General features: G+C 36.7%; 1 protein-coding gene and 1 pseudogene across 6 annotated transcripts in view; one reads left to right on the top strand and one right to left on the bottom strand.

Moving 5' to 3' along the window:
• PUM2 (pumilio RNA binding family member 2) overlaps window positions 1-25,008 on the bottom strand; it is a 91,978-nt gene that overhangs the window by 19,689 nt on the left and 47,281 nt on the right. For 4 of the 6 annotated variants that reach the window (XM_037035479.1, XM_037035480.1, XM_037035484.1 and 1 more), the window contains 4 exons: window positions 23,371-23,500; window positions 12,612-12,755; window positions 12,207-12,497; window positions 7,506-7,742 (listed from right to left, as the gene is read on the bottom strand). In XM_037035479.1, the coding sequence (XP_036891374.1) occupies window positions 7,506-7,742; window positions 12,207-12,497; window positions 12,612-12,755; window positions 23,371-23,500 (802 nt within the window). The remainder of the gene's footprint in view (window positions 1-7,505; window positions 7,743-12,206; window positions 12,498-12,611; window positions 12,756-23,370; window positions 23,501-25,008) is intronic. The other 2 variants (XM_037035482.1, XM_037035483.1) reach the window with 1 other exon arrangement.
• On the top strand, window positions 15,201-16,158 carry LOC118979396 (charged multivesicular body protein 2b-like; annotated as a pseudogene).

Raw genomic sequence — 25,008 nt, 5'->3', positions numbered from 1 at the left:
AATTCATTTATACAAACACTTGTTGAGATTTAAAATATTCTTACAGCTGTGAAAAAAAGTCTGGGTTTTCACTGCTTCTTATTCTTTTTTCCCCCCAAACTCACTTTTTCCACTGACACTTAATAGGCTAAATCTATTTTACCACAATTTTATTAAATGTTCGCAAAAAAATTCTAAATGCAGGTAGCAGGAAAAGGTTCTTTATATATCCAGATAACTGTTTACAAAATAAAACATTCTGTGTGACGCAGGGTTGGTATCACTGAATAAGCCAGACAGACTGGGCCTCAAAATGCTTGCTCCTTACTAACTTTATGACTATAAAAGCAAGTTAGTTAATATCTTTGTGAATGAAAACTGTGTTTGTGTGTATGTGCTGGGAACCACTCTGCCTGGTTTCAGGAGTTGTAACTGCCCCTCATGGCTAAGGCTGAGTGAGCGACCTCCGGAATGCAAGCCACTAAGGAGACAAAGCTTGTCCCCTGTTCCCAATGCTTGGTTAGTCTATGACAGGTACGACCCCTCAGAGCGGGTCAACCTAAGCCAGACATAATCATTTGGGAGGCCATTATGGAAGGACTGGGGGGGCTGCAACAAAGAGGGAGTGATGGACCCTCGACCCCCAGGTATTCTGACATAGCCCGAGTCCCCATTTCCGTCTGGGAGAAGGGCTTCCTGGCTCTAATCCACTTCAGCCTAAAAACCTATGGTGGGAAGGCAGTGCAGCCCTGTGCTGGAAAGGGCGGGTTCCACAGGTGATCAGGCCTGAGAAAGAACATGTAAAATCCTGTGAAACCTGCTTTGTTTAGAATGCTCTCAATTTAAATGATAAGGGTCTAAGCAAGAAGTTTGTTCCTCAAAGTTGTATGGCTCTTTAGCTATCTGACCCTGACAAAGAATAAGCCCTCATAGTTCTTTGAATGCTATCTATTGTTTGATCCTTACCTATATTCTCATACAAATAAACCCAATAAAAGCCCACTGAGGAAGGAGCTCTTGGCCCTTCCCCTTTGAGGGATCAGCCACCTTTCCTCCCCATGGTAGTTTCACTTTCATTGGTGCGGGGGAGGGGGGGACAGGGGCAGGGGAGGGTTTGCTGACAAAGTTGCCCCCACATGTATGTATTATAAATGAGAAGTCAAAAGTTCATTTCTCCCATCTGAATGTTCAATTACTCCAGTCCAACTTGCTTTACAGTAAGTTTTGATATCTGGAAAAGTTATTAATTTCTCTATGTTCTTCAAGACTGTCTTACTAGAATTACTGGGGGTGAGGGATATTACTTTGTAAATTATGACTGTCTGACTGCTATCTTGTACACCTGAAACTAATACAATATTGAATATCAACTGTAACTGAAACCTAAGATTGTCCTATTCTTAGCTATTTTCCCATTTACATTATTTAAATCAGGTGGTCAGTTTCTTTAAAATGCCTTAAAAATTCTGAAGATTGTGCTAAATCTATACATCAACTAGAAGAAAGTTGGTACCTTTTAATACTTAGTCTTTCAACCCACAAACATGGTTACATTCTTCCATTTTTGTCTCCTTTAAGTTGTCAGTGTTTTATAGCAGAAAGACCTTGCCCATTCTCCACTGGACTTATTCCTGGGGACATTCTCACATTGTGTTGAGAATATTAACATACAAGCTACAAAGCAATTTTAACATCACCCCATGAAACACATGCTGCTTTCATTTTTAAAGGTTATTTGGCTAAGGCTGCAGGTATCTCATAAAGCACATCTGCTTATATTTTAAGAGCTACTGTTTAATTCTACATTTACTTAATGTATATAGTGTATAAACATAGTGCAATAATGTAAATTCTAGGTGAATCACTGGTGGCTCAAATATTTCCTAGTGATTATCTTAAGTGAATTATCTGGTGAAAACTGTCATTAGAACAACAACAAAATCACAGATGTTACTAAAGGATACTGAGTAAAATGTAAAGAAATGTAATGAAAATGAATCATTGTGACCCTAAATTGGAACTAAGATCAATAAATCTGTACACAGAAACAAAACATAAATAATAAATCCCTTTATTCAAGTAATAATCTTAGACTTTCTTCACAACATGTGTCACTCATCAACAAATTACTTTTAGACACACCACAGGGTTTAAACTGTGCTTAAATTCATACCACGATGAGAACCTGTAAAGGGTATTTTGCTGAGGGCTGGAAATGCTGTCCTATAGCCAGTCCCTGGGTCACCTGCCAGATTAAACATTCTCATTTCATGACGTCAATAACATATTCAAACTTTAAATTCTAGACAAGAACTTTTCTATAAATCTCAATAGTAACCAAAATGAGAACGGTATCTAGAAGTCTAATGATCTTATGTACAACTTAAAAAAACATAACCCACTCCACTGTGAGATAAACAGTTTCTAGGAGGCTGATAAAAATGTTGTTATTTATACACTTCGTGAAGTTGTTCGGTTCATTATAGAACAGCGTAACAGAAAAGGTGAGAGCAACAGGAGTCGGAGCTGTGTTGTGGCCTCAGTTCTGCCTGTCATTTACTGCCTCTTGGGCTCATTATGACTTATAATTTCCTCATCTTCAATGGGCATACCACTCAGCTGGTCTATGTTAACAAACAAGATGAAATGAAATAATGAACATGAAGGCACTTTACAAAACTACCAAATGCTATTCAGTTACAGGAAACTTACTACTACTTAACTGAAAACAGTACTTCTAATGAAAGCTTTAAAAACCCAGTTTTTTGCTTTAAGGACTATATATAAAACTCAGAAAAGCTGAACACAGCCTTACAACCAACTCAACCATATTTGTTTTCATCCTTTCTTTTTTATTTTTATTTTAATTCTTAAACATTTTGTTCTTACAAAATGTAGAAGCAGCTGGCTCTATCTGCCAAAGGTCAGCAATTTTAACACATGCAACTACTACTTAACAGAAAATAATAATCCTAAAAGTTAATCCTGACTACACTTAATATAAAATTTGTTGTGATTAGGAGAAAAAATAGGTTATACAATTTTCTAATCCACATCAAGCTAAAGTACTATTTGATTACTAAATACATGATGTTAATGAATCTTCAGATTTGACAGCCATCTTTCAATAATAAATTTCACTAAATACAAAGCTTGAGTTACACTTTTTAGTGCCCTTAAGAAATAAATAAGCCAGTTCAAAAATTTAAAAGGTACAAGGGAAAAATCTGTTAGTTTGTCATGCCCTAAATTAGATAAAAATACAGAATACTGCTTTATATCCCCAAAGTTCTATATCAATCTAACTACTATGAGCACAAAGATCACAGTAAATAAGAAATCACTAACATAATTGGAAATATTTAATGTTTTATCACAGGGAGTGAAGTACCTTAAAATAATAAGATACTGACTTCTATCAGAGAGAATGCTTAAAGAAACAACTGCAGGTAGATGTCTCGTCATCTCTACACATCAAAACACGAGAAAACTCACTCACTAGTTAACACTGTACCTGATATTCAGAACTTGACACTGCTCTTATATTTCAGGATAAAAATCATTAACCTTAAAGTTCTCTTTCTTTGTTATTTCTACGCTTGTTTCTTTGACCTTCCAGTAATTTAAATGCTGCTTTTAAAGAGCTTAAGTAAACATGAGAGCCAATCTGAAGGAGCTCCAAATGGCCAAAAATGGTAAAATTTTAGTAACAAGAAAAAGTGTAAAACTGACGTCTCAGACTGCAGTGAACTGAAACATATCAACTGTAGTAACACCCATCAATTTACAGGTCCAGGGATGTTTATAGAAAAGCATGTGTCACCTTTAGGAGCTGCTAGGACACCAACTCATTCTCAAAGTTAGAAAAAAATCAACATTATCCTGATTCATATGTGAACTCTGTATTTCAAGGTAATCCCACAGTTGATGAGGAAAAGTTCCTTTTTATAGAAAAGTTCCAGCTAACAAATGCAGAAGGAATGACAGAATTAAGAATATCACCATTTTATAACTGCTGAGAAATACTTAGGCAATGATCAGACTGACAACCTCACAGCCAAGATGCCAAACAAGTGTCTCTTGATACGGCATGACAGAAGGAACACAGGACCACCTACCTCTAGCCTATAGTAACAAACCAAGCAACAATCAGACCAAGCCTCTAGCTTTAATTCCATTTTATAGAAAATACAGAGAAGCATGTTAATATAGAGGAACGTATTAAACACTACCATGGGGAAGCAAAAAGCAAAGTCAAGAATATGGGAAAATCAACAGGACAAAGTTTCATCAACAAATACACAGAAAGGAAAAAAAAAACAACAACAAAGGAGAAATGGTTCCCTATTGAAAGACACGTCAAACTAATGCAATGTGTAAACCTCATCTGGACTCTGATTGAAATGATACAACTAAAAAAAGACATTTAAGTAGTAATGACATGTAATACATGTGAGTAATGAGAAATTATTAATTTAAAGGGGTCTGAAAAGCCCTGGTTGGTGAGGTTCAGTGGATTAAGTTCCGGTGGGTGGACTGAAAAGTCACTGCTGGTTTGGGCCCCTGGTTGGGGCTTGTGCGAGCAGCAACCATTGATAAATGGATGTTTCTCTACCTCTCTTTTTCCTCCTATCCCCCCTCTCTAAAATTAAGTAAAAATCTTTTAAAAATGGTTAAAATCGTATGAATAATAATGTTGTTTATTAGAAAGGAATCTCTTACAAATTTTATACCAGAAAATGGAAGAATAACATTTTTTCATGTTCCTGATTTCAATATACTCAAAAAAGTAACAAGATGGAAAATCCTAACAAGTTTTAGTTTACTAAAAATGAACGATCCAAATCTATCACGCCCTGGCTGGGTGGCTGAGGTAGTCGGAGCGTTGTCCCGTGCACCCAAAGGCTGCAGGTTCAATCCCTGGCTGGGATGCCCACAGGAGGCAACCAACACATGTTCTTCTCCCTCTCCCCTCCCATCTCTCTGAATCGGTAAACGTATCCTTGGGCGAGGATTAAAAAACAAAACACACACGTATCAAGTGAAATGCTTGTACTTTAATTAAAATAAAAAGTGGTTACTAGTCAGACTACTAAAACTTCCGATGTTAATCAAATAATTATTATTTTTAATGTGAAATATCTTTTTGGAACGCCAAAAGCACCTAACGTTGCCGTAAGGTTTTTCTGTGAATTAAGTAACTAGCACAAAGGGGAGATGATAAAAAAAGTTAACTAATATGTTTTAATCCAACACTTTATGAATGCAGACATCAAGGCCTATTATTAAGTATAATGATTATTTACCTTAAAATCTCACAACAAAGTAATTTGGAACTAATTCCAACCAATTCTGGTGACACAGAGAACTTATGTTCATCTCATGATATACTCTTAATGTATGAACTCAGTAAAATTATTTGAATATGCAAATTCATTTCCATAGGTATTTTATAAATCATTGGCCTTGATAACTTGATTTATAAAGAAATCCACCTCAAGGACATACAATTTAAAGTATGTTTTAGATCAGTGAGCATGTAAGTCTTACATCATGATTTAATCACAGGAAAGCAAAGAATTATTTCCACCAACAGCAAATTTATCCAATTTATTAAATTATGTTCAACTTGGCAGAGTTTATTCCTTAACAATATTGCCTGCCATACTACAACTAAAAAAAATAACTGGAGATTATAAAAGAAAATAATCTACAGATAATTTTAATACAGGTGCATCAAAGTATCAAGATGTCAAACTGAAGCTAAACTAAGGAGCTGAACCACGGGTACCGAGTATCAGGGTAACGTAGAACTGCCGGCCCAACTTAGGACTGTTTCTCGTAACTGACTAGAGTTTCTTTCTCAGGCATATACAGTGGCTAGAGTCCTTACCAGTCTGAAGACAAAAATCTAGACTGATGTTTAATGACAGAGACATCTAAAACATCATTTATAACCCAATTTCTAAGCGGTCTATGTCTACAGTCTATGTAGAACAATCAATGTTATTTATATAGGCTCTAAAGCACAACATATGCAGTAACAGTCGACAGGAATCTGACCTGAAACTTACCTATGAAAAAAATGACAGGACATGACAAATATAACCTTCATGGATAAAACAAAATTATTATGAAAAGTCTACACTTAGGATTTTTTACGTTCCAAATGTGTGTGTCTATTTCAAATTTTCAAAGGCATGTCTTATATAAAGGTTGTGGAAGTAGGTCTGAACATAAATAAATAACAGAAATCAGGAACTGAGTGGCCCCTGTGACTATGATAAATAAAGGAAGGTGTCAGACTAAAAACTGTACATTTATACAAATAGTGCTGCAAAGAAGATCAGAGGACACCACCTGAATAAATTCACAGTTTGTGTGTGTGTGTATTTATTTATTTTCACTATCTCCAAAAGCGCAAAACCCCAGAATTTGGGGTAAAGGACCAGTGTTTAAAAAGGAATCTGGCCCACTTTGCAATGACATAATTCTAAATGATGATTACTACAAAAGATACTTTTGTTACATGGACACTTACTGTGTTAATGAGCTTCAGGAAAAAATAGCTATATGCTTGTGTGTGTGTGTGTGGGGGGGGTCCAAACATATCTGCTTACAGTGATAATAACATTACTTTTTAAATCGAAAGCTGATTTAAATCTTTCCAAGACCTTAAAAATCAGCAATAGAATCTCCCACTTTCAGTTGAGGTAACTAGGATTACAAAAATCCACAATCTAATTTTAATGAAATAATTTTTAGAGAAGACAAGGATTCATACAAAGCCCCTGATATCCAAAAACCCTTCGAAATAAACTGTTAACTCCATGAACAAATACTTCCCAGAGAGGGAAAAATGTAAACCACTAATTCAGTAATCTTAGGGTAGGGGCAATTTTAATACACAGATATAAACAAAAGTTCTAAATGCTCCAACATCAAGGATACAACAAGCCTAAACCATTTTTTTGCTTAAGCTAACAACATATTTAAAAGTAAAAGAAATATGTGGGCCACATCCTTAAGATTCTTTAACTCACAAACATTCTAATTTCTTAAACCCTGATATAATCCTTTGGTAAAATGGCCAGGCACTCAAAGGCCAAAGCAAAAACCATTTTACTAAGTAAACTATTTAAAGTGAGAACTATGTGACTAATGTTTTTTATTTTGGTGTGCAAATCTTTTGATAGTGAAAATTCTCTTTCACTATCATGTAGAAATAGTTGACTTTTCAGATGATCTAAAACACACACAAATCAAAAGCAAAGACAAGAAAAAACACACCACTGTATTTCATAAATGAAACAAGATACAATAGGGGTCTTTACCTTACTGTACATTAGACCCTCACGTCAAACTTTCATGACAAAAGAACTTTTTCAAGAGGCTAGTATCTAAAAGCAAAAGCAATTTGGCATGTTTTATCCAACAGTAAATATTTTACATATATTATAAACACACACACAAACACACTTACATGTATACATACAAATAAAAAGGGTTTTGGTTTTTTTTTTTACCTAAATGCAAACTGGATGAGGATCCATGTGATGAAAGTGATGGCGGTGGCGTAAGAGAATGTCCTGGCGTTTGGCTTGGCAGAGGCATGCCTATTGGACTTGGAGAGGAGGAAAATCCCAGACTACCGTAAAATGGCTGCCCTACGGGTGCTAGGCTGCTACTAGATCTTTTGTACAAGTCAGAGCTAGTAGATAGAGACTCTCTCCTTGTGGCACTACTATTTGCAGAACTGCCAACTGAAGAAGAAATAAAAAAAACCCTAATTACACACAGTGTTAACTGAATAAAACCTATCCCCAACTCTTGCTGGGCAATAACAGAAGTGATCACAATAATTATTTTTAGAAACATTATGGAGAAGATAATTACTGTGATAACTATATATATACTAACTTGTTAATCATAAAAGGGTATAAATGCACCCCAATAAAGTAACCAAATACTTAACATAACAGTCATTATGTCCATTATTTCACACATATTTACCACTGACACATGATTACTGTGCTTTAATACCCTGGTATGATTTCTAGACCCCGGAATTTTAAGTTGTCTGCTTTATGATATGCTAGAGAGGAAATCTCGTTAAGGTTACATTTTGGTAGGGTTCTAATCTCTGGAGCCAGTTCTTAGACTTTGACTCAATGCCAAGAAAAGATTATATTCACAAATAGAATATTAATATCTTTCCCTCACCATTCACATTTAATTTGGCTTCTGTGCTGTGTTCAAACCATAGTACTTTAAGTCCATATTGGCCCGAATATTAGTCCGTTGTGAAATACAGGTGGCAGCTTATTCCTCAGTACTTTTACACTACACATTCTCCTTATCCTTCAAAAAACTGAGTTACAAAATACATATGAAAAAACCAAATTTTCTTTTAGAAAATACTCATTATTGTCAGCACACCAAAAATACACTTCCACTTACCCCTCAGAACCTTCCATTCCTAAAATTTTGTTACTGGCCCGGTTAGCCCCTCCCTCAGATGAAGACTGACCCGCCTCTGTCCCCACAAACAATGCACACTGTGATGCACGTACTGCACACCTGTGTGTGATGTGCACCCAGATTTTTGGCTGCAACTTTCAGGGGAAAAAATCTTTTGTTCTATTTCAATTACGTATTTATTTATATTTAGAAACAAACTGATGACTGTATTCCAGGGTATTAGTTTGCATACAGATATCATTATTGCTTTCTAGAGTTATACTTCTAGCGCGTAAGCATAAATACAAGAATTTAAAACATTTATACAGATTCAGGATTAGCAGCATTCATGTATAATGTGCATGCTTATTTTTCCCTAAAAAATTTGGGCAAAAAAGTATGCATTAAACATGGCAAAATATGGTAATTATTTTATACTATATCCCTTATTGTCTTACATACGAATTCTTTTTACTTAATTCCGAATTTGACTATCAGCCTTCTAGTCCCTTTTTCCTCCACAAAATCGTAGACAAAGAGCATCACATTCCCATGCAGCTATGCACACCAATGCTCAGAAACAAACCCCGACTTGGCTGTAACAAAGACATCTGGATAATCAAATTCTTTACCAAGTGTTTGAAGGGGCTGTCCAAAACACCTAATTCTTGTCTCACTTACTACTTACATTTTTAAATATGCTTTCTAATTTCTAAGCACCATCCTTTTAAAACCAAATGCCTTTTTAATCTAAGGGAAACTCATATTACTTTTTTTAACCTGTCAAGTTTTTTAAGGACACACTCTATATTCGGACCAATATGGTAATTTGTTTCAAGAGAATTTTAAAGTTTCTGTTCAAACTTGGTTTTCTAACCTCAAGTCAACTGTAAGTAGGTCATAAGGGTATAGATTAAAGAGAAAAATTAAGCAGAGCACATGATGGGAAGACCAAGTTAGGCTTACAATACAGGTAAGAAACTTTAAATTACACTGGTTCTTGCCAAATTCAAAATTCTACAAAGGAAAAACACCAGGCTCCCACTGCTATATTAGGCAAAATATTAAAAGAGTATTCAACCGTTTATATTTGCCAGTGCATTTCTGAAAGACTGATAATGTGTTTTATTGAAAATTTCACGTCTTAAGGTAGGATTATAATAAGGAAATATTAGCGAACTATATGCATTTTAATAGCAAAAAAACAAGCATAACAACTAATGTAGCAAATAGTTGTTTATGAATTGGTCTTGGCAAAATTGTCAATGTATACTACATTAACTATGCTAATTTAAAAGGACACTGTCAAAGTGATTTTTGTAAGACATGGCTACATTTTAAAGTCCTATTTATCTCAGAAACAATTTAACTGACAAAGACACGAGCTCTCTAATGAGAGCAGTAGTACTATCATTCTCCTGACAAATAACCAAATAAACCATGGCTTTGACACATGTGATTATTTTCCTCCAAAAAGGAAAAGCTAAACCAAACATTTAAAAGTAATTCAGAAATAGCTTTAAACATAAACAAACAGGCTCTGTAAGTTTTACTATATGCCTACATTATCTGCAACAATATGACTATGAAACATAAAACAAAGACTATCTAAAATATCTTAAGCTAGACAGACACAGGTGTCACTGGTCATTTATCAATTGTGTATGAAATGTTAAATTACAAACTTTGAATTTAATAGCACTTTCTAAATAATAGGTATGAAAAGGATGATTTAATCACTGTATTGCAACGGTTAAGCTTCCTAGCCAACTATTCTTATAAATGAGGGTATTTAGCACTGTTGAGTATTAATAATTTCATCATACAGGAAAGAGAATGGCTGTGCACACGTTACTGTGTGTAAAAATGCATGTAACCGCAATACACTTTAGTTTTCATATAGGCATGGAGAATGTGAAACGGCAATGGCAGGTTTGTTCTAAGAGTACACACGACAACACTTGAATGAATTCTCACCAAATGCCCAAGAGGAGGGAGGAGTAATAAGACCATTTACTGGCATTTGGGGTGGCAATCACTAATATCCTCTGAAGCAAGATGAAACAGAGGTACCCCAGACTGAAAATCAGAATTGAATAAGCAATGCTTATAACAAGAGGCATGACAAAGGTAAGTTTTGGGAAAGAGGCATCTATAGGGGACATTTGTAGGGAACAGAATGTTCATGCCAACCAATTCCTGAATGCAGGAGAAAAGCTCTTCAAAACTAAGAGACAAATGGGAATTTGGAAGAATTGGGTAAGGGGACCTACAAATCTATACCAGACCATCAATAACATATTTTAGTAGAAAAGGGTACATGAGGTTTATCAAAGCTCTTCTCTATTTTCCCTGGATTATTTAGAGTCTATAATCTACAGTTTAGGAACTAGTTATTGCTGCAAAGTGTTTTTTTTTTTAAGTCAAAGATATTCTTTGATTTTCTTCAGCATATTTAGGATTATTTGGGGAAAATGCTTGTCAATTGTTAGAAGCAAAAAAAGAAAAAGAAAAAACAAGAAAAAAAAACCCTCTTATGAGAGTGCCTGACCTAGAGATAAAAATACTAAACTTCAAAAGGAATGGAAAAAAAAAGTAGAAAAATTACAACAGTGAACGGTCTTCATGTTCACTTGATTTTACCTAAGAGATTGTGCTCACTCTTTAGGTAGTTTTGTTAGCAAGTATGATAATTCCCTACTGAATTTCTTTCCCTACTGAATTGTAACAGAAAAAAGCATTTTGTATCTGAAAGTTTATAGCTGTTCAAGACCACTTCTCTTATATCAAAAATTTAGAATACATTTCCTTTGAAAACTGGTAAGCATATTAATAATGACTGACATATGTTAGTTTTGACATTTTCCACACACCAGGAAAGACTATCACTTAATGTGGTGGAAAAATAGGTGAGAAGCATTCCCAGAGGTTTTAGAACGTGAGAAAGAACAGAAAACCCCTGGAGGTCCACATACACAGCCCTGCCCCTCGTGAAGAAAAAACTGCCAACTGCACCACAGAAGGAGCGTAAGCCCCTTCCCCTGCTGCTCCCTGGACGTCCTGGAGACCGGAGAGCATGATAGCAGGCATCTACCTTCTCATTTCATGTAGTTCTTCCTTAGTGACAACAACCGTTTGTGGGGGTGAACTATTTATTTTATAAAGCTATTCAACATTTGGATTTGTCAAGTATTATATATAAAAGTAGGATACGGGAAAAGCATCGTTTTAAAGTAAACTGTTAATGATAAAGGCTAAATTATTTAATCTAAAAAAAGATAAGCATACTGGCAGTTTCTTAGGGGCTTCTGTTTAGAACATTTTGAAGTGAGACATTTCATGAGAACAAATCATTTGGTAAGTACACACAGACAGTTATTATTTTAAAACACCAGAAACTTAAGCTGGCAAAAGTATTTACTTCCTCAAACATTATGTACAGAATAAGGAAGAGCTATTAATTAGCATAAAATATACTGCTCCAAACAAACCTTATTAAAACAACAATGACAATAATATAATTCTTATAGTCAGGGGAAAAATGTATTATAATTGATGGGCTGAATAAAGGATGGGCTGCTTGAAATGAGTTAAACATTAATAGATGTTTGCAGGAAGTAGTTTTTCTTCTATAAAACCCAATAAACCAGCATTTTAATCCTGTCCTTTCTACACTACGAACTATTTATTATTGCTTACTTTAATATTAAAAATGTACATAACCTCACATCCACTTAAGAGTACACTCATCTTAGAAAGAAACTTACCTGATGAACCAAATCCACTGAGGGCTGAGCCTATAGCAGCACCCAAAGAGCTACTGCTTCCAAAGCCAAGAGATGTACTTCCAGGTTGGCCAGGTCCATGAGAAAATAAAGAGCTGCTCTGGGAGCTATTAGTCAAAGAAGTGCTCCCGTAAAACGAATTAGACTGGAGATTAGTGCTCGGCTGCTGCTGCTGCTGCTGCTGCTGCGGTGGCTGAGTGCCAATTGGCCGAAATAGACCATTTGTGCTGCCCGAAAGACTATTTGCAGTTCCTCCAGCCGCTGCTGCCGCTGCTGCCAAAACAAATTTCAGACACTTCTTAAAACTACCCAGGAAAATAACTGTTTTTAAAACATCTCAAACAGCACCAAAAAGATAATATCCCTGAAAACAACAGTTATACTTACCAGCTTGTGCTGCTGCTGAACTAATTAAAACGGGTGTTGGAGCCATTAATCGAACTGGAGCTCCGAGGCCAGTTCTTGCTCCAGGGCCAACCACTAAGGCACCAGTCTGATCGTAATAGGCAGTTGGAGCTAGTACTGGATAGCCTAGATAATATAAAAATAAATGTTCACTAATGGAAACACTTATTGTAGAAAACATGCATGTTTATTTATCTCTGCATTTGTGTTTTTACCAACCAGAAAACACAGCATTGTATACTATTAATATAAAACCCTTAGTCACCATATGAAAAGCAAACACATTTGAGAAGGTATTACTAAATATATAAAAACATTGGAGCATAAGTCAATTTTATTTAAAGATGCCTTCCACATACGGACTGCAAAATGATAAGGTGTTTTCCTTAACAAAGAAATCACAGGCTACTTAGGGCTGATAAAAATATCCCTATTCAGTCAGTTTTGAAAGGAGGATGGGTAAAGACAGAGACGTGAGGCAGAACACTATACAGGAATGTTCATGACACAATTTTAGTTAGGTTCTAAACCAAGTGCCTCATTACCAGTATTCCTTTGTATTCCTATTAGATTTTCCTTTGTAAGCATCCCTTTAAAAACTTAAATCATGACATAAACAGATACCTTAAAATGGTAATGTAACAATCTATTCGTAAAGGTTCTCAAGTTAGAATTTAAATAAAAACCATGCAAGCAGCATTATTTTTGGTATTTTTTTTACAGATTTATTTATTAGAGAGAGAAGAAGGGAGGAAAAAGGAGGAGAGAAATGTGACCGGCTGCTTCCCGCAGGCCCCCAACCAGTGACCTGGCCTGAAACCTAGACATGTGCCGACTGGGCATCACACCAGAAGCCCTCGTCAGGAAGCCGGCATGCAATCCACTGAACCATACCAGCCAGGGTGGGCATAAATTTTTTCATAAGCCTGAACACGAGGCTGGTGATAATGTGCATTATTCTGAGCTAGAGGAGAGTGATGTTTACCTCTTAGCAGCCTTTCTCAGTGGGGATTCCTCATTTGAACCACGGAACAGAAAATGACTATTTTGCCAATTTCCCCAAGGATGATACATAACTGGTACCACTGCAGATGCACAGGAGAGAAGTTCACTACATATAGTGGAATCTTCAAGTCAACAGGGCTTAGTTTTCTCCCAGAACTCAGAGAAAGGCCGCCTATATAGTAACAAGAACTCAGGCTCAACAGACTGACAACCACTTGAGAAAAGGTACTGCCAACCTCTGATACTTTCAAGTTTAAAACTAAAACCACTAAGACTTTCATAAGCAAACGTTGTTTGTAATTAAATACAGTAATTGACTGTTTTACAATTACAGTTATAATCATTATAATAAACACAAATTAGGAGAACCAGCCAAATGAAGAGATGCATAGGGCAAAATCTAGGAGGGAATGCAGAGCATCCAAGGCCTTTCCTCAAGGCATGAACTCCTTACGGAGTGATGAACTTGAGATTATTAGACAGCCGAACAGAGATGTCAAATAGGAAATACAACTCTCAAGTGTAGGAGAGAGGTCTAGGCTGGAGTTATAAATCTGGATGTGTCAACATAAAGGTAGCATTTAAAACTGTAAGACAGGATGAAATCACCAAGAAAATAAAAAAGGAGTCTATGTATTGAAGGTACTTTGCACTGAGAGGTTGGAGATAGGAGGAACCAGGGAAGAGACTTGGAAAGAACAGCCAATAAGAAAAAAAATTAAACAGTGTGGTCAAATAAAAAAGAATTTCAAGGAAGACTGAGTGATCAACAATGTCAAATGCTGCTAAAAGCCATTAAGAGCTGAAAACTGAGCAATGAAGTTATTTAGCAACCTGGAAGTCATTTTGTAAGAGACAGAAGCCAAACTGTCAAGTTTAGCAAAGAAGAGAATGGAAGAATCAGAAACAAGTACAGACAATGCTTTTGAGGAGTTACGCTATTAAAAAAAACAGAGGGGAGCTAGAAAAAAGGGGGTAATTGTTTTCTTAAGCAGAAAATGTACTTTATCAGCAGAATACAATACTTTTGTTTAGAAATTCGTTATTGTGAAATATAAGTCAGAAAGTTCAGTACTGACTATAGCGCAAAATGTGTAATCACCATTCAAGTCAAGAGACAGAAATTGCCCAGTAACCCACCATTCCAATGTCCCAGGCTCTACCACAACCTTCTCTTTCGCGCACAGCAATATACTATTTTAATATCCATAATTATCACTTGGTTTACGTTATATAAACATTTTTGTGTGGTTCATCCAAGTGGTGGAACACACAAAGATCTTCCTAGTTTCCATTTCCTTTATTGTATAATAAAGCACTTCACTGGATAGACACCAAAATGCATCTATTCATTCAACGTTTACACTGCTACCCGCTGTCAACAGTACTGCTACATTTTTGTACGGGTATCCTGGAGTGTTATGTGTACTTATTTCTCTAACACATGTATCTATAGTAGTTGACATCCTGAGTCATAGAGCATGCATATATTTTTTAACTTTGGTAAATAACGCCAAGCTACTTCCAAAGTGGTTGTGCAAATTTACATTCTTACTGCCTTGGTATTAAGAGTTTCCACTGCTCCACCATTTTACTTCCCCAACCCAAACACCCCAAGGGCCTGACCTTTCCTATTCATGCACTGGAATGGGCCACTTGGGCATATCACTGACCAATGTGTCCTTCTTCAAGAAGAAAACTGTGAATTATGTAATAAAGGAACAGAATCAAGAGTTACGAATGAGGTACACAGAGAGCTGTAAGCAGATACGAGGCAGCCTTAGAAAAACAAGACAAATAGCTGGAATTAGAAGGTAAGAAAATTGGCTAAAATTGGTAGTAAGCTTGCAGAGTTCTAGACAAACAGCTTGTACAACTATGGAAACAAAAACCAAGAATTTTTAAAAGGCTTTATTTATTAATTTTTAGAGCGAGGGGAAGAGTAGGAGAGAAATATCAATGTGTTGTTGCCTCTCACACGCCCTATACCGGGGACCTGGCCTGCAATCCAGGCATGTGCCCTGACTGGGAATTGAACTGGTGACCCTGGGGTTCACAGGTCCGTGCTTAATCCACTGATCTACACCAGCCAGGGCAGAAACAAAAACATTTGCTGTTGGTTCAGAAGTTGCTACACAAATGTACGCGATGAATTCCTACACAAAGATGACTAGCACAGTGTCTACCACAGTAAAGGCAATGCAAGTAGTGGACAAGATGACTCCACAGAAGACATTACAAACAATGCAGAACTTCTGGAAGGAAAACATGAGAATGGAAATGACTGAAGAAATAACCAGTGACATACTTGATAACATCTTTGATAACTCTGATGATGATGAAAGCCAAGATACCGTGAATCAAGTTGTTGATGAAACTGGTAAGGAAATCTTTGCAAATATGGCCAAAGCTCAGCCAGCTGCCTGAAGCATACCATCTGACTCTACTTCAAAGGCTACAATCTCTGATAAATGACTAACAACAACTCAAAGCTTTAGGAGTGGATTACTCAAAAAAGCCTTAATATTTTGTGTATTATAATTATTTAAATTATAACTATAAAACAGGCATATTGCCAATTCCTCTTAAAAAACACATTTTGCAAAAAAATGAAGATCATGAGTGAAAAGGTGTTTCCTAACCCATGGCTATTTTGACTCTCTTGCCAAAGAATAAAAATGATGCAAAGGGGATCAGTTTGGATTTTAATGAGAACTATTTGGGAGTGATGATGTATAAAAAAGTTGATGACATTTTTGTGTGGCCTAGAGTTCATTACTTAGTGTAGTTTATGTTCTAAATCATTTCACACCTAATACAAAAATCTTATTATCAACATCACTAGGCACCACCTAAAGAATCTTGTAAAAATATTATAAGTAGATCATTAATTCTGGATCTGTAGCTTGTCCTTTGTAAGCGATATGTATTAAGACCATAAGTGATTTAATTGCCAAACTATTTTTAGATGATCAAAATGAAGAATGCTATTTAAACATATCTTAAACAAAAACTGTCATGACCTTTTCTTTGCTCCCCGTAATTTGGGAGAACACTGTAGTTGGTAAGTTTATCATCTTTCAAAACGTGATTGGCACCTGCCTTAAACAGCACAGAGAGATGGAAACATCGATCTGTTGTTTGACCTGTCTGTGCATTCACTGGTTGCTCCCTGTAAATGCCCTGATGAGGGATCAACCCTGCACCTTTGTAAATCAGGATGATGCTCTAACCAACTCAGCTACCCAGCCAGGGCTTTACTGTACACATCTTTAAATTATTTTAACAAAAAAAATTACATTTTAAATTAAAACTGAGGTCTCTTATGTTATGCTCTTAAATGTGTATTGAATATATTAGCAAAAACAGATAATTAATACCATTTTGTAGTACTAAAATGAGATATACTTTGGTCTTTCTCCCAAGAAATGAGGAAATAAGACTTGTCCCATGTGAACTATGATTCCTGTTTAACTCTGATACACACTATGTGAATACTGAAACCACCACTCTCAATTAAGTAAAACCACTACGACAACGCTCTAGCTAAATGTTAAATAAATGTGAACTCTTTTTTCTTGGTAAATAAATGCAACTCTCAGAAATCACTGCCTAAATGTGTGTTAATATCTCCGTATTTATTTTTCAAGGTAAAACTGCTTTGGTATTTAATGTAATTTATAAAAAGTAAGAAAAAATGAAGTAGGTTATAGAGAGAGAATTTAGAATTAGGTTAATTTTGAAAAAAATGATGCTGTAATAGAAAAACCCTAGGGGAGGTTACATAGGTGTAACCTGGTTAATTTGGGACGATGGACATTTTGGACAAACACGGGACAATATAAATACATTTTAAAACTAGTACACATGGGGCATATGGCTCGGGAGTTTACAATCTTTAATTCATTTTATAATGTTCAGGAATAAGGTTCTGTTATTAGTAGTATTAAATACACTTACCCTGAACACTGATGAGTCAAAAGATTTTACTGGATTATGGAATGCTAACCCAGAACTTGTTTTGATTCTTGGATGTACACGGTACTGCCAAATAACTTTATTTACTTTCTTGTCTACATGTGGAGGCTTTTGTTTTTAAAATGTTTAAACAATTCCAATGAAGATTTATAGCTCTTACACTTTTATTAAAAAAAAAACAAAAACAAAAATGGCCAACCTGGAACACATGCAGAACTGTGGTTTGATTTTCTATCCCTTTAATAAGGAGACTGAGCATCTGTTCAAATGCACTTAAGCATTTTGATTTTCTCAGGAAAGGCCTATTAAACTCACCATTTTCCTACTGGGCTAACTTTGCTTATCAATTTATAAATCTTTAAAAAAATTTTAATTCATTTTTAGAAAGAAGGGAAAGGATGGAAACAAGAGGGATAGAAATATCCACTGGTTGCTTCTCCCACACCCCAGGCACATCCCCTGACCTGGAGGAATTAAACCTCAAGACCTTTCATTCTGTGGGACAGCGCCCAACCCACTGGCCCAAACCAGTCAGGGCCAATGTCTAACTCTTTCTGTAGGAGGCACCCAACTCTCTCAGTTCCTTTTTTCTTAAATTTACTGTTTATCCTATCACAGTCCTTTCCACTCTCCCTCCTCTTCCCCACTTCCACTCAGTCTCACCCTCTGTCCTCCCGAAATCAATCCTCTATCACTGTCTAGCCCATGGGTCATACATAAATGTTCTTTGGTTCATTCCCTCAGCATCTTTCATCCACTCCCCTGACCCTGGCCTGCAAAGCATTTTGTTCTATTCCTAGCCTTAACTTCAATCCCCTTTATAGGGACCTCTGAGGTAATAGGGTTAAATTTATTATTGCCCATAACAAAATTTTCTATATATCTTTTAATATCTTGAAGAGTCCACTTTTCACGTTAGACATATAGGTCTAAAATCCGAATGGAACTGATTATTGAACACATGTAGAGCAGGGGTTCAATTTCTTTCTTTTTACCAATCAACCAACCAACCAACCAGACAGTAAGTAGGTGGGCATCTGTGTGTGCTGGGGGGCCCACCTCAGTTATACATGAGTTTCTGACTGGGAAGGTGGTTAGGCCTCTAACCTCTGCATTGAGCCAACTAGCTGTGTTTCATCTTATTGATAAAACTAGTCACCCCCCCATTCTCCTCTGTACTGTTTTCTTTGTTGTTAATTATAATGGTATCTGTACATTTCTTTTGAGATTTCCCTTTGGGGGGCTCTATTCTGTTGCATTGGTCTGTGTCTCTATGTAATAATTTTTTTTTACAAATTTTATCTTTGGAGGGAAAGAGAAGAAGAAAGGGAGAGAAGTATCAATGTATGGTTGGCTCTTATGCATCCCCTGCTGGGAACTGGCCTGCAACCCAGGAATGTGCCCTGACTGGGAATCGAACCTCGATCCTCTGGTTTACAGGCCCATGCTCAATCCACTGAGCTACACCAGCCAGGGCCTCTATGTAATAATTTAACTGCAGTTTTAGAGTTAATCTTATTCTAAAGTAAATCAGAACAGAGCAAGTTCTACTTATTTTTTCTTTAAGAGTCTTTTAGCTATTTTGATGCTTTGTGTTTTTATTAAATTTTAGTATGGGCTATCAAAATACTAGCTGTTAGAAGCTTTGATTGGGAATGCATTGAAAACACAAGTTAATATGGAAAGAACTGACATGTTCAAAATACTGAGTTATCCAATGGTATCAGTTTATTTAGGTGTCCCTTAATGTCTAAACAAAGCTGGTTCCCATAGAAATTGTGCACACTTTTTATTATTTATTCTTAGGTATATGCTACTACTGTAAGTAACTACACCTTTAGAATCTTTCATTTTTAAACATGATGTTGTTGGTTAACAAAAGATTTTTAAATCATTTTTATATCTAAAAACCTCACTAAAACATATTAATTTTAATATTTACCTAAGCCCTGGCTGGCGTAGCTCAGTGGATTGAGCACAGGCCTGCGAACCAGAGGATCGAGGTTCAATTCCCAGTCAGGGCACATGCCTGGGTTGCAGGCCAGTTCCCTGCAGGACAACTCCCAGCAGGGGACACATGAAAGGCAACCATACATTGATGTTTCTCTCCCTCTCTCCTTCCCCTCCAAAGATAAATAAATAAATAAATAAAATCTTAAAAATATATATTTACCTGAAGATTCACTGGTAAAAAGCAATGAGACAGGTGGGAAAAGCAGGAGTAAAATATCACACAAGTGACAGCAAAGGTGAGTTGCAGAGAGTTGGACATAGTCATTTTGGTAAAATACTACAAAGAATTGAAAAAAACAAGGACAGAAAAGAGGTCATACTTTGTGATCGTCACTGAGTTAATACAGTGTACAAGAATCATGGAGGCAAGGCTTAAAAGAAGTGTGGGAGTAGAATGTAAATTTTGACAAGAGGGGACTACAACAGAGAGGGAGAAAGCTTTTAGCCTGAAGAGGCAGACTAACTAGCACAGTGGTTGCAGCGGAGGAGACGGCAGAGGGAAAAAGGTCGAAGAACAGCAGCTGGCACACAGAATCACACAGAAGGGTTAAATGTCTATAATCAGCATCGTGCAGGGGTCAGAAATCTAGTAGATGAGAGCTAAAGAGGATGAAAGTACAAAAGCTAACTGAGACCAAAAAATACCCTTAACTTTCCCGAGATAGCTCTGTTACTAGCTATTAAGCTTTATAGCTGTATTACAATTTGAATAACAAAGTGAGATTTCCTCATAGTCCTGGGCAGAAGTAAAGATACTAAAGTTTTAGAGTGAGGGAACCATATAACAGTCAACAAGTCACTTGGGCACACAAACACTAACTCTAGAAGGCTCCTTTGGACTTCCGGCCAAGATGGAGGCATAGGTGGAAACACTGTGCCTCCTCGCACAACCACATTTAAAGACAACAAAGTTTTAGTAACAAAAATGCAACCAAAACATAGAAAATTGAACCATACGGAAATCCGGTAACAACGAACCATTCAGCCAGACCGGTAAGAGGGGCGGAGTAAGTGGCTGGTGGAGCGGGGTTGCACTGGAAAAAGTGCCCAGACTGACCCAGGCGCCTGGGCAGCGGATGGCAGATCCCAGGCGTGGGGTGGCAATGGGCAGACCCAGTTGGGNGCAGGGGGGGGGGGGGGGGGGGGGGGGTGCAAGGCGGCTGGCTGACCGAAGTCATACATTCACACTCGAATAAACCAGGTGAAGGAGTGAGCAGTGAGATAGACTGTGCAGGCTAGGGCCCCAGCAACGGGAATTAAAGCCTAAAACCACCAACTGGAAAAACTTTTGGGGTCGAGGAGCCGGGAGAAGCTTCCAGGCTCACAAAGAGTTTGTTGGAGAGACCCACAGGGTCCTGGAGGATATACAGGCCCACACACCCAGAAGCCGGTACCAGGGGGGCCCAGTTTGGTCAGTTTGCTTGCAGGAAGCAGCAGAGGTGACCAAAATCCAAGAGAGAGCAGAATGAACACCATCGTCCCTCTCTGAACCCGCCCCCAGGTACAGTGTCACAACCCAGCAACTGGGTCGCCCCTCATACCTAACAGGTGCAAACAGATCAAAACATTATGGCTCCAGAAGAACAGCTCAAAGCCCCAAAGCCAACAGTTCTAAGCAAACAAGAGATAGCCAACCTATCAGAAGCACAATTCAAGACACTGTTTCTCAGGATGCTCACAGAACTGGTTGATTTTAGTCACAAATTAGAGGAACAAATGAAGGCTAAACTAATTGAAATGAAGGGAAATGCACAGGAAACCAATAGTGATGGAAAGGAAACTGGGACTCAAATCAAGGGAGTGGACCAGAAGGAAGAAAAAAATGACCAAACAGAAAAGAATGAAGAAACAAAAATCTTAAAAAATAAGGAGAGGCTTAGGAACCTCCAGGACATCTTTAAACATTCCAACATCCGAAGTATAGGGGTACCAGACGGGGAAGAGAAGAGCAAGAAATGGAAAACTTATTTGAACAAATAATGAAGGAGAACTTCCCCAATCTGGCAAAGGAAATAGACTTCCAGGAAGTCCAGGAAGCTCAGAGAGTCCCAAAGAAGTTGGACCCAAGAAGGAACACACTAAGGCACATCATAATTACATTAGCCAAGATTAAAATGAAGAAGAGAATCCTACAAACAGCAAGAGATCAGGGGACAGTCACCTAAAAAGGAGTTCCCATCAGACTGTCAGCGGATTTCTCCAAAGAGACCTTACAGGCAAGAAGGGGCTGGAAAGTATTCCCAGTCATGAAAGGCAAGGACCTCCATCCAAGATTGCTCTATCCAGCAAAGCTTTCATTTAGAATGGAAGGGCAGAAACAGTGCTTCTCAGATAAGGTCAAATTCAAGGAGTTCATCATCAGTAAGCCCTTATTATATGAAATGTTAAAAAGACTTATCTAAGAAAAAGAAGATAAAAAAATATGAACAGTGAAAGGACAGCAAACTCACAGTTATTAACAACTACACCTAAAACAAAAGCAAACTAAGAGGACAGCTAGATCAAGAGCAGAACCATAAGTGAACTGAGCATGGGCTGGGAACCAAGGTGTCGCTGGTTTGATTCCCAGTCAGGGCACATGCCTGGGTTATAGGCCAAGTCCCCACTTGGGGGCACACAAGAGGCAACCACACATTGATGTTTCTCTCCTTCCCTTCCTCTCTCTCTAAATATAAATATTAAAAAAGAGCGGAACCATAGAAATGGAGATCACATGGAGGGTTAGCAACAGGGGAGTGGGAGAAGGGGGAGAAGGTACAGAGAATAAGTAGCATAGACGGTAGGCAGAAAATTGACAGGAGGGAGAATAGTATGGGAAATATAGAATCTAAAGAACTTATGACACATGGAAATAAACTAAAGGGGGGAATGGTGGGGGAGGGGTGTGCAGGGTGGAGGGGAATGAAGGAGGGGAACGGGACAACTGTAATGGCATAACCAATAAAATATATTTAAAAAAAGAAGGCTCCTTTACTGAGAATAATTTTTTTAAAGATTTTATCTATTTTTAGACAGGGAAAGAGTTAGAGAAACATCAATGTGTGGTTGCCTCCTACATGTCCCCCACCAGGGACCCAGCCTGCAACTCAGGCATGTGCCCCAACTGGCAATCGAACTGGCAACCCTTTGGTTCACAGCCCGCACTCAATCAACTGAGCTACACCAGCCAGAGCAAATAAATTTTATAAATTTTGTATTTATACTTGTTAAGGGACAAATGCTGTGGCTCAGAAGGTTAAATGTTTTTTTCCTAAAGTTGTACCTGTTTTTAATTTTATCATCACTCTAAAGATATAGTCAATTCTTTTTAGACAAATACAGTTTAAAAGGTGGCTTTCTTTTAGAGTCGCCAACATGAGTTCACTGTTGAACAAAACCATTTTCATAAAGTAGAAATGGCATATGTTTTTATCTTACATGCCAACTGTAACCAGTTGGTTTTATTTTTTGAAGAACTGCATTAAAAATTCTGGGCTATGTTCAGTTGAGAAGAGGCTATAGTTTATGCCATAAAGAGGGAAAAAGTGGCTGTGCTGAAAATTTTAATACATATTTTCCATCCTTGTCATTAAGTCTCATAAACAGTATTAATTTCAACTCTTGGTATCTGAATTCTAAATAATTTTACTGCAAGGTAGGCAAGATTTGAAGAAGATTTTTCTTGAGTTTTTTCACTCTGCAGTGTGACAGTCTCCATTTAATATTTTACATCTATTCAAATTTCTACAATTAACCAACTGTATACCTGGCATGCCAGTAGCAAGGCCCTGACCAAAAGCCAAAGTTGGATTTGCTGCTGCAAGTGATTCTGCTTGTTGCCCTTGTTGGCCCTGATTGGGAGTAAGAGGGCGCTGACCTGCTCCAGCACGAAGAACCTATAAAGGACAAATGATTTCCTTAAAAACAAAATTATAAAATAACAAATTTATCTGACAACTCTGTATATATCACTAACAGCCTTTGAATAGTCTTTGAACATATTTAACATGCAATGAAATGTTGATTTAGCATGAAATAATACAAAATAACATCAAAATACAATCCCTGACTCTTGACAACTAGAACAATCTATTAAGCAACATGGAAGTTTTGGGTCTTTCAGAAAAATCATTTCCAGTATTTATGCTTTTTAACTTACAAAAAAAAGAAGAAGAAGAAAGATTTTAATAGGGGTGGGGGAGTATATGACAAAATCTTAGATGAAGACAAAAATTTCACTTAGGTTTTATTATTAAGGTTGAAAATGAAAACACGGGAAGCTTAAGGAAATAACACATCATTATTCAGTTAGTCTGTTATGAGACTACAGTAGAGTGAAAGCTTCAAACTGAACCAAGTTTTCAGAATTCAGAAGCTTTAACAAAGGTGAGTGAAAGATGCTTTAAGGAGTAAAACCTTGGGGTGAATAAAAGAAAAGATTATACCACCACAAGGTGAAAACTTTTAAGGCTGGTCAAGTTTAACTACTTAGTGATACATCGTTGTTGCAGTAGTTATACACAAGTATAATATACATTAATTTCACAAAGATAAATATTTAAGTAATTCAGAGTAAGAGGAATTCATTGTAAGACCATCACATGTGATGCTTGTAAATAAGCATTACATGTAGGTGTATTATTCAGGTAGTGTGATATCTTTATGTTTGTCTAAAGACAACAAACAATTAATAGATTAAAAGATAATTTATTCAAGGATGTTGTATCTACAAGGACTGAGCTGAAAACCAGCTTTAACAGAACATCAACGTAGTATTCAACTGCAGGGTCCGGCAGAAGTAGGACTTGCTTGAGTGTGGTTGGTGGGGTGGTAATATTGTGTAATAATGTACAGTTTTAATTTGAATATGTCACCTAAAATATCATATGGTGTGCCTGAGTGTGATATTATTTGTGTTGGACCCTGTATATTACAGGAAATTTAGAATAAAATTTATTCTAAAATTTAACTGCTAACTAAGTAACACTATACTTGTCATTAACTTGCTTCTTTGGTATAAATATACTGAATCTGACAGACAAAAATCTGGTATTTATCAATACCCTTTACATTTACCAAAATAGTTCTAGGAAGTGGTTAAAATTTTAAAAAATGTTTGTGATAAACGTTTTGTCTAAAAAAATTAAATCTAACCTATAAAGTACCCAGTAATAATCTTTTTCTGGTCAGAAATATATTGTTAATATTTAAAATAGTAATTTAAATATCCAGAAGAAAACTAAAAATAAAAAAATGAAGTAACAATTCCTTTGACAGGAACATTATTAGCACATTTTAGGAATGGAAAAGAAAATTTAAAGATTGCTAACAGATTTCAAAAGAAATGTAGAAATGGAATACAACCTAATATTTAAATTCATCATTAATACAAAATAGAAAACAA

This window comes from Sturnira hondurensis, unplaced genomic scaffold (assembly GCF_014824575.4).
Source record: "Sturnira hondurensis isolate 20B ecotype Veracruz unplaced genomic scaffold, ASM1482457v3 Scaffold0022319, whole genome shotgun sequence".
NCBI lineage: Eukaryota > Metazoa > Chordata > Mammalia > Chiroptera > Phyllostomidae > Sturnira > Sturnira hondurensis.
Note: the sequence above shows the minus strand (reverse complement) of the source record. Positions and strands in the feature narration are given on the sequence as shown.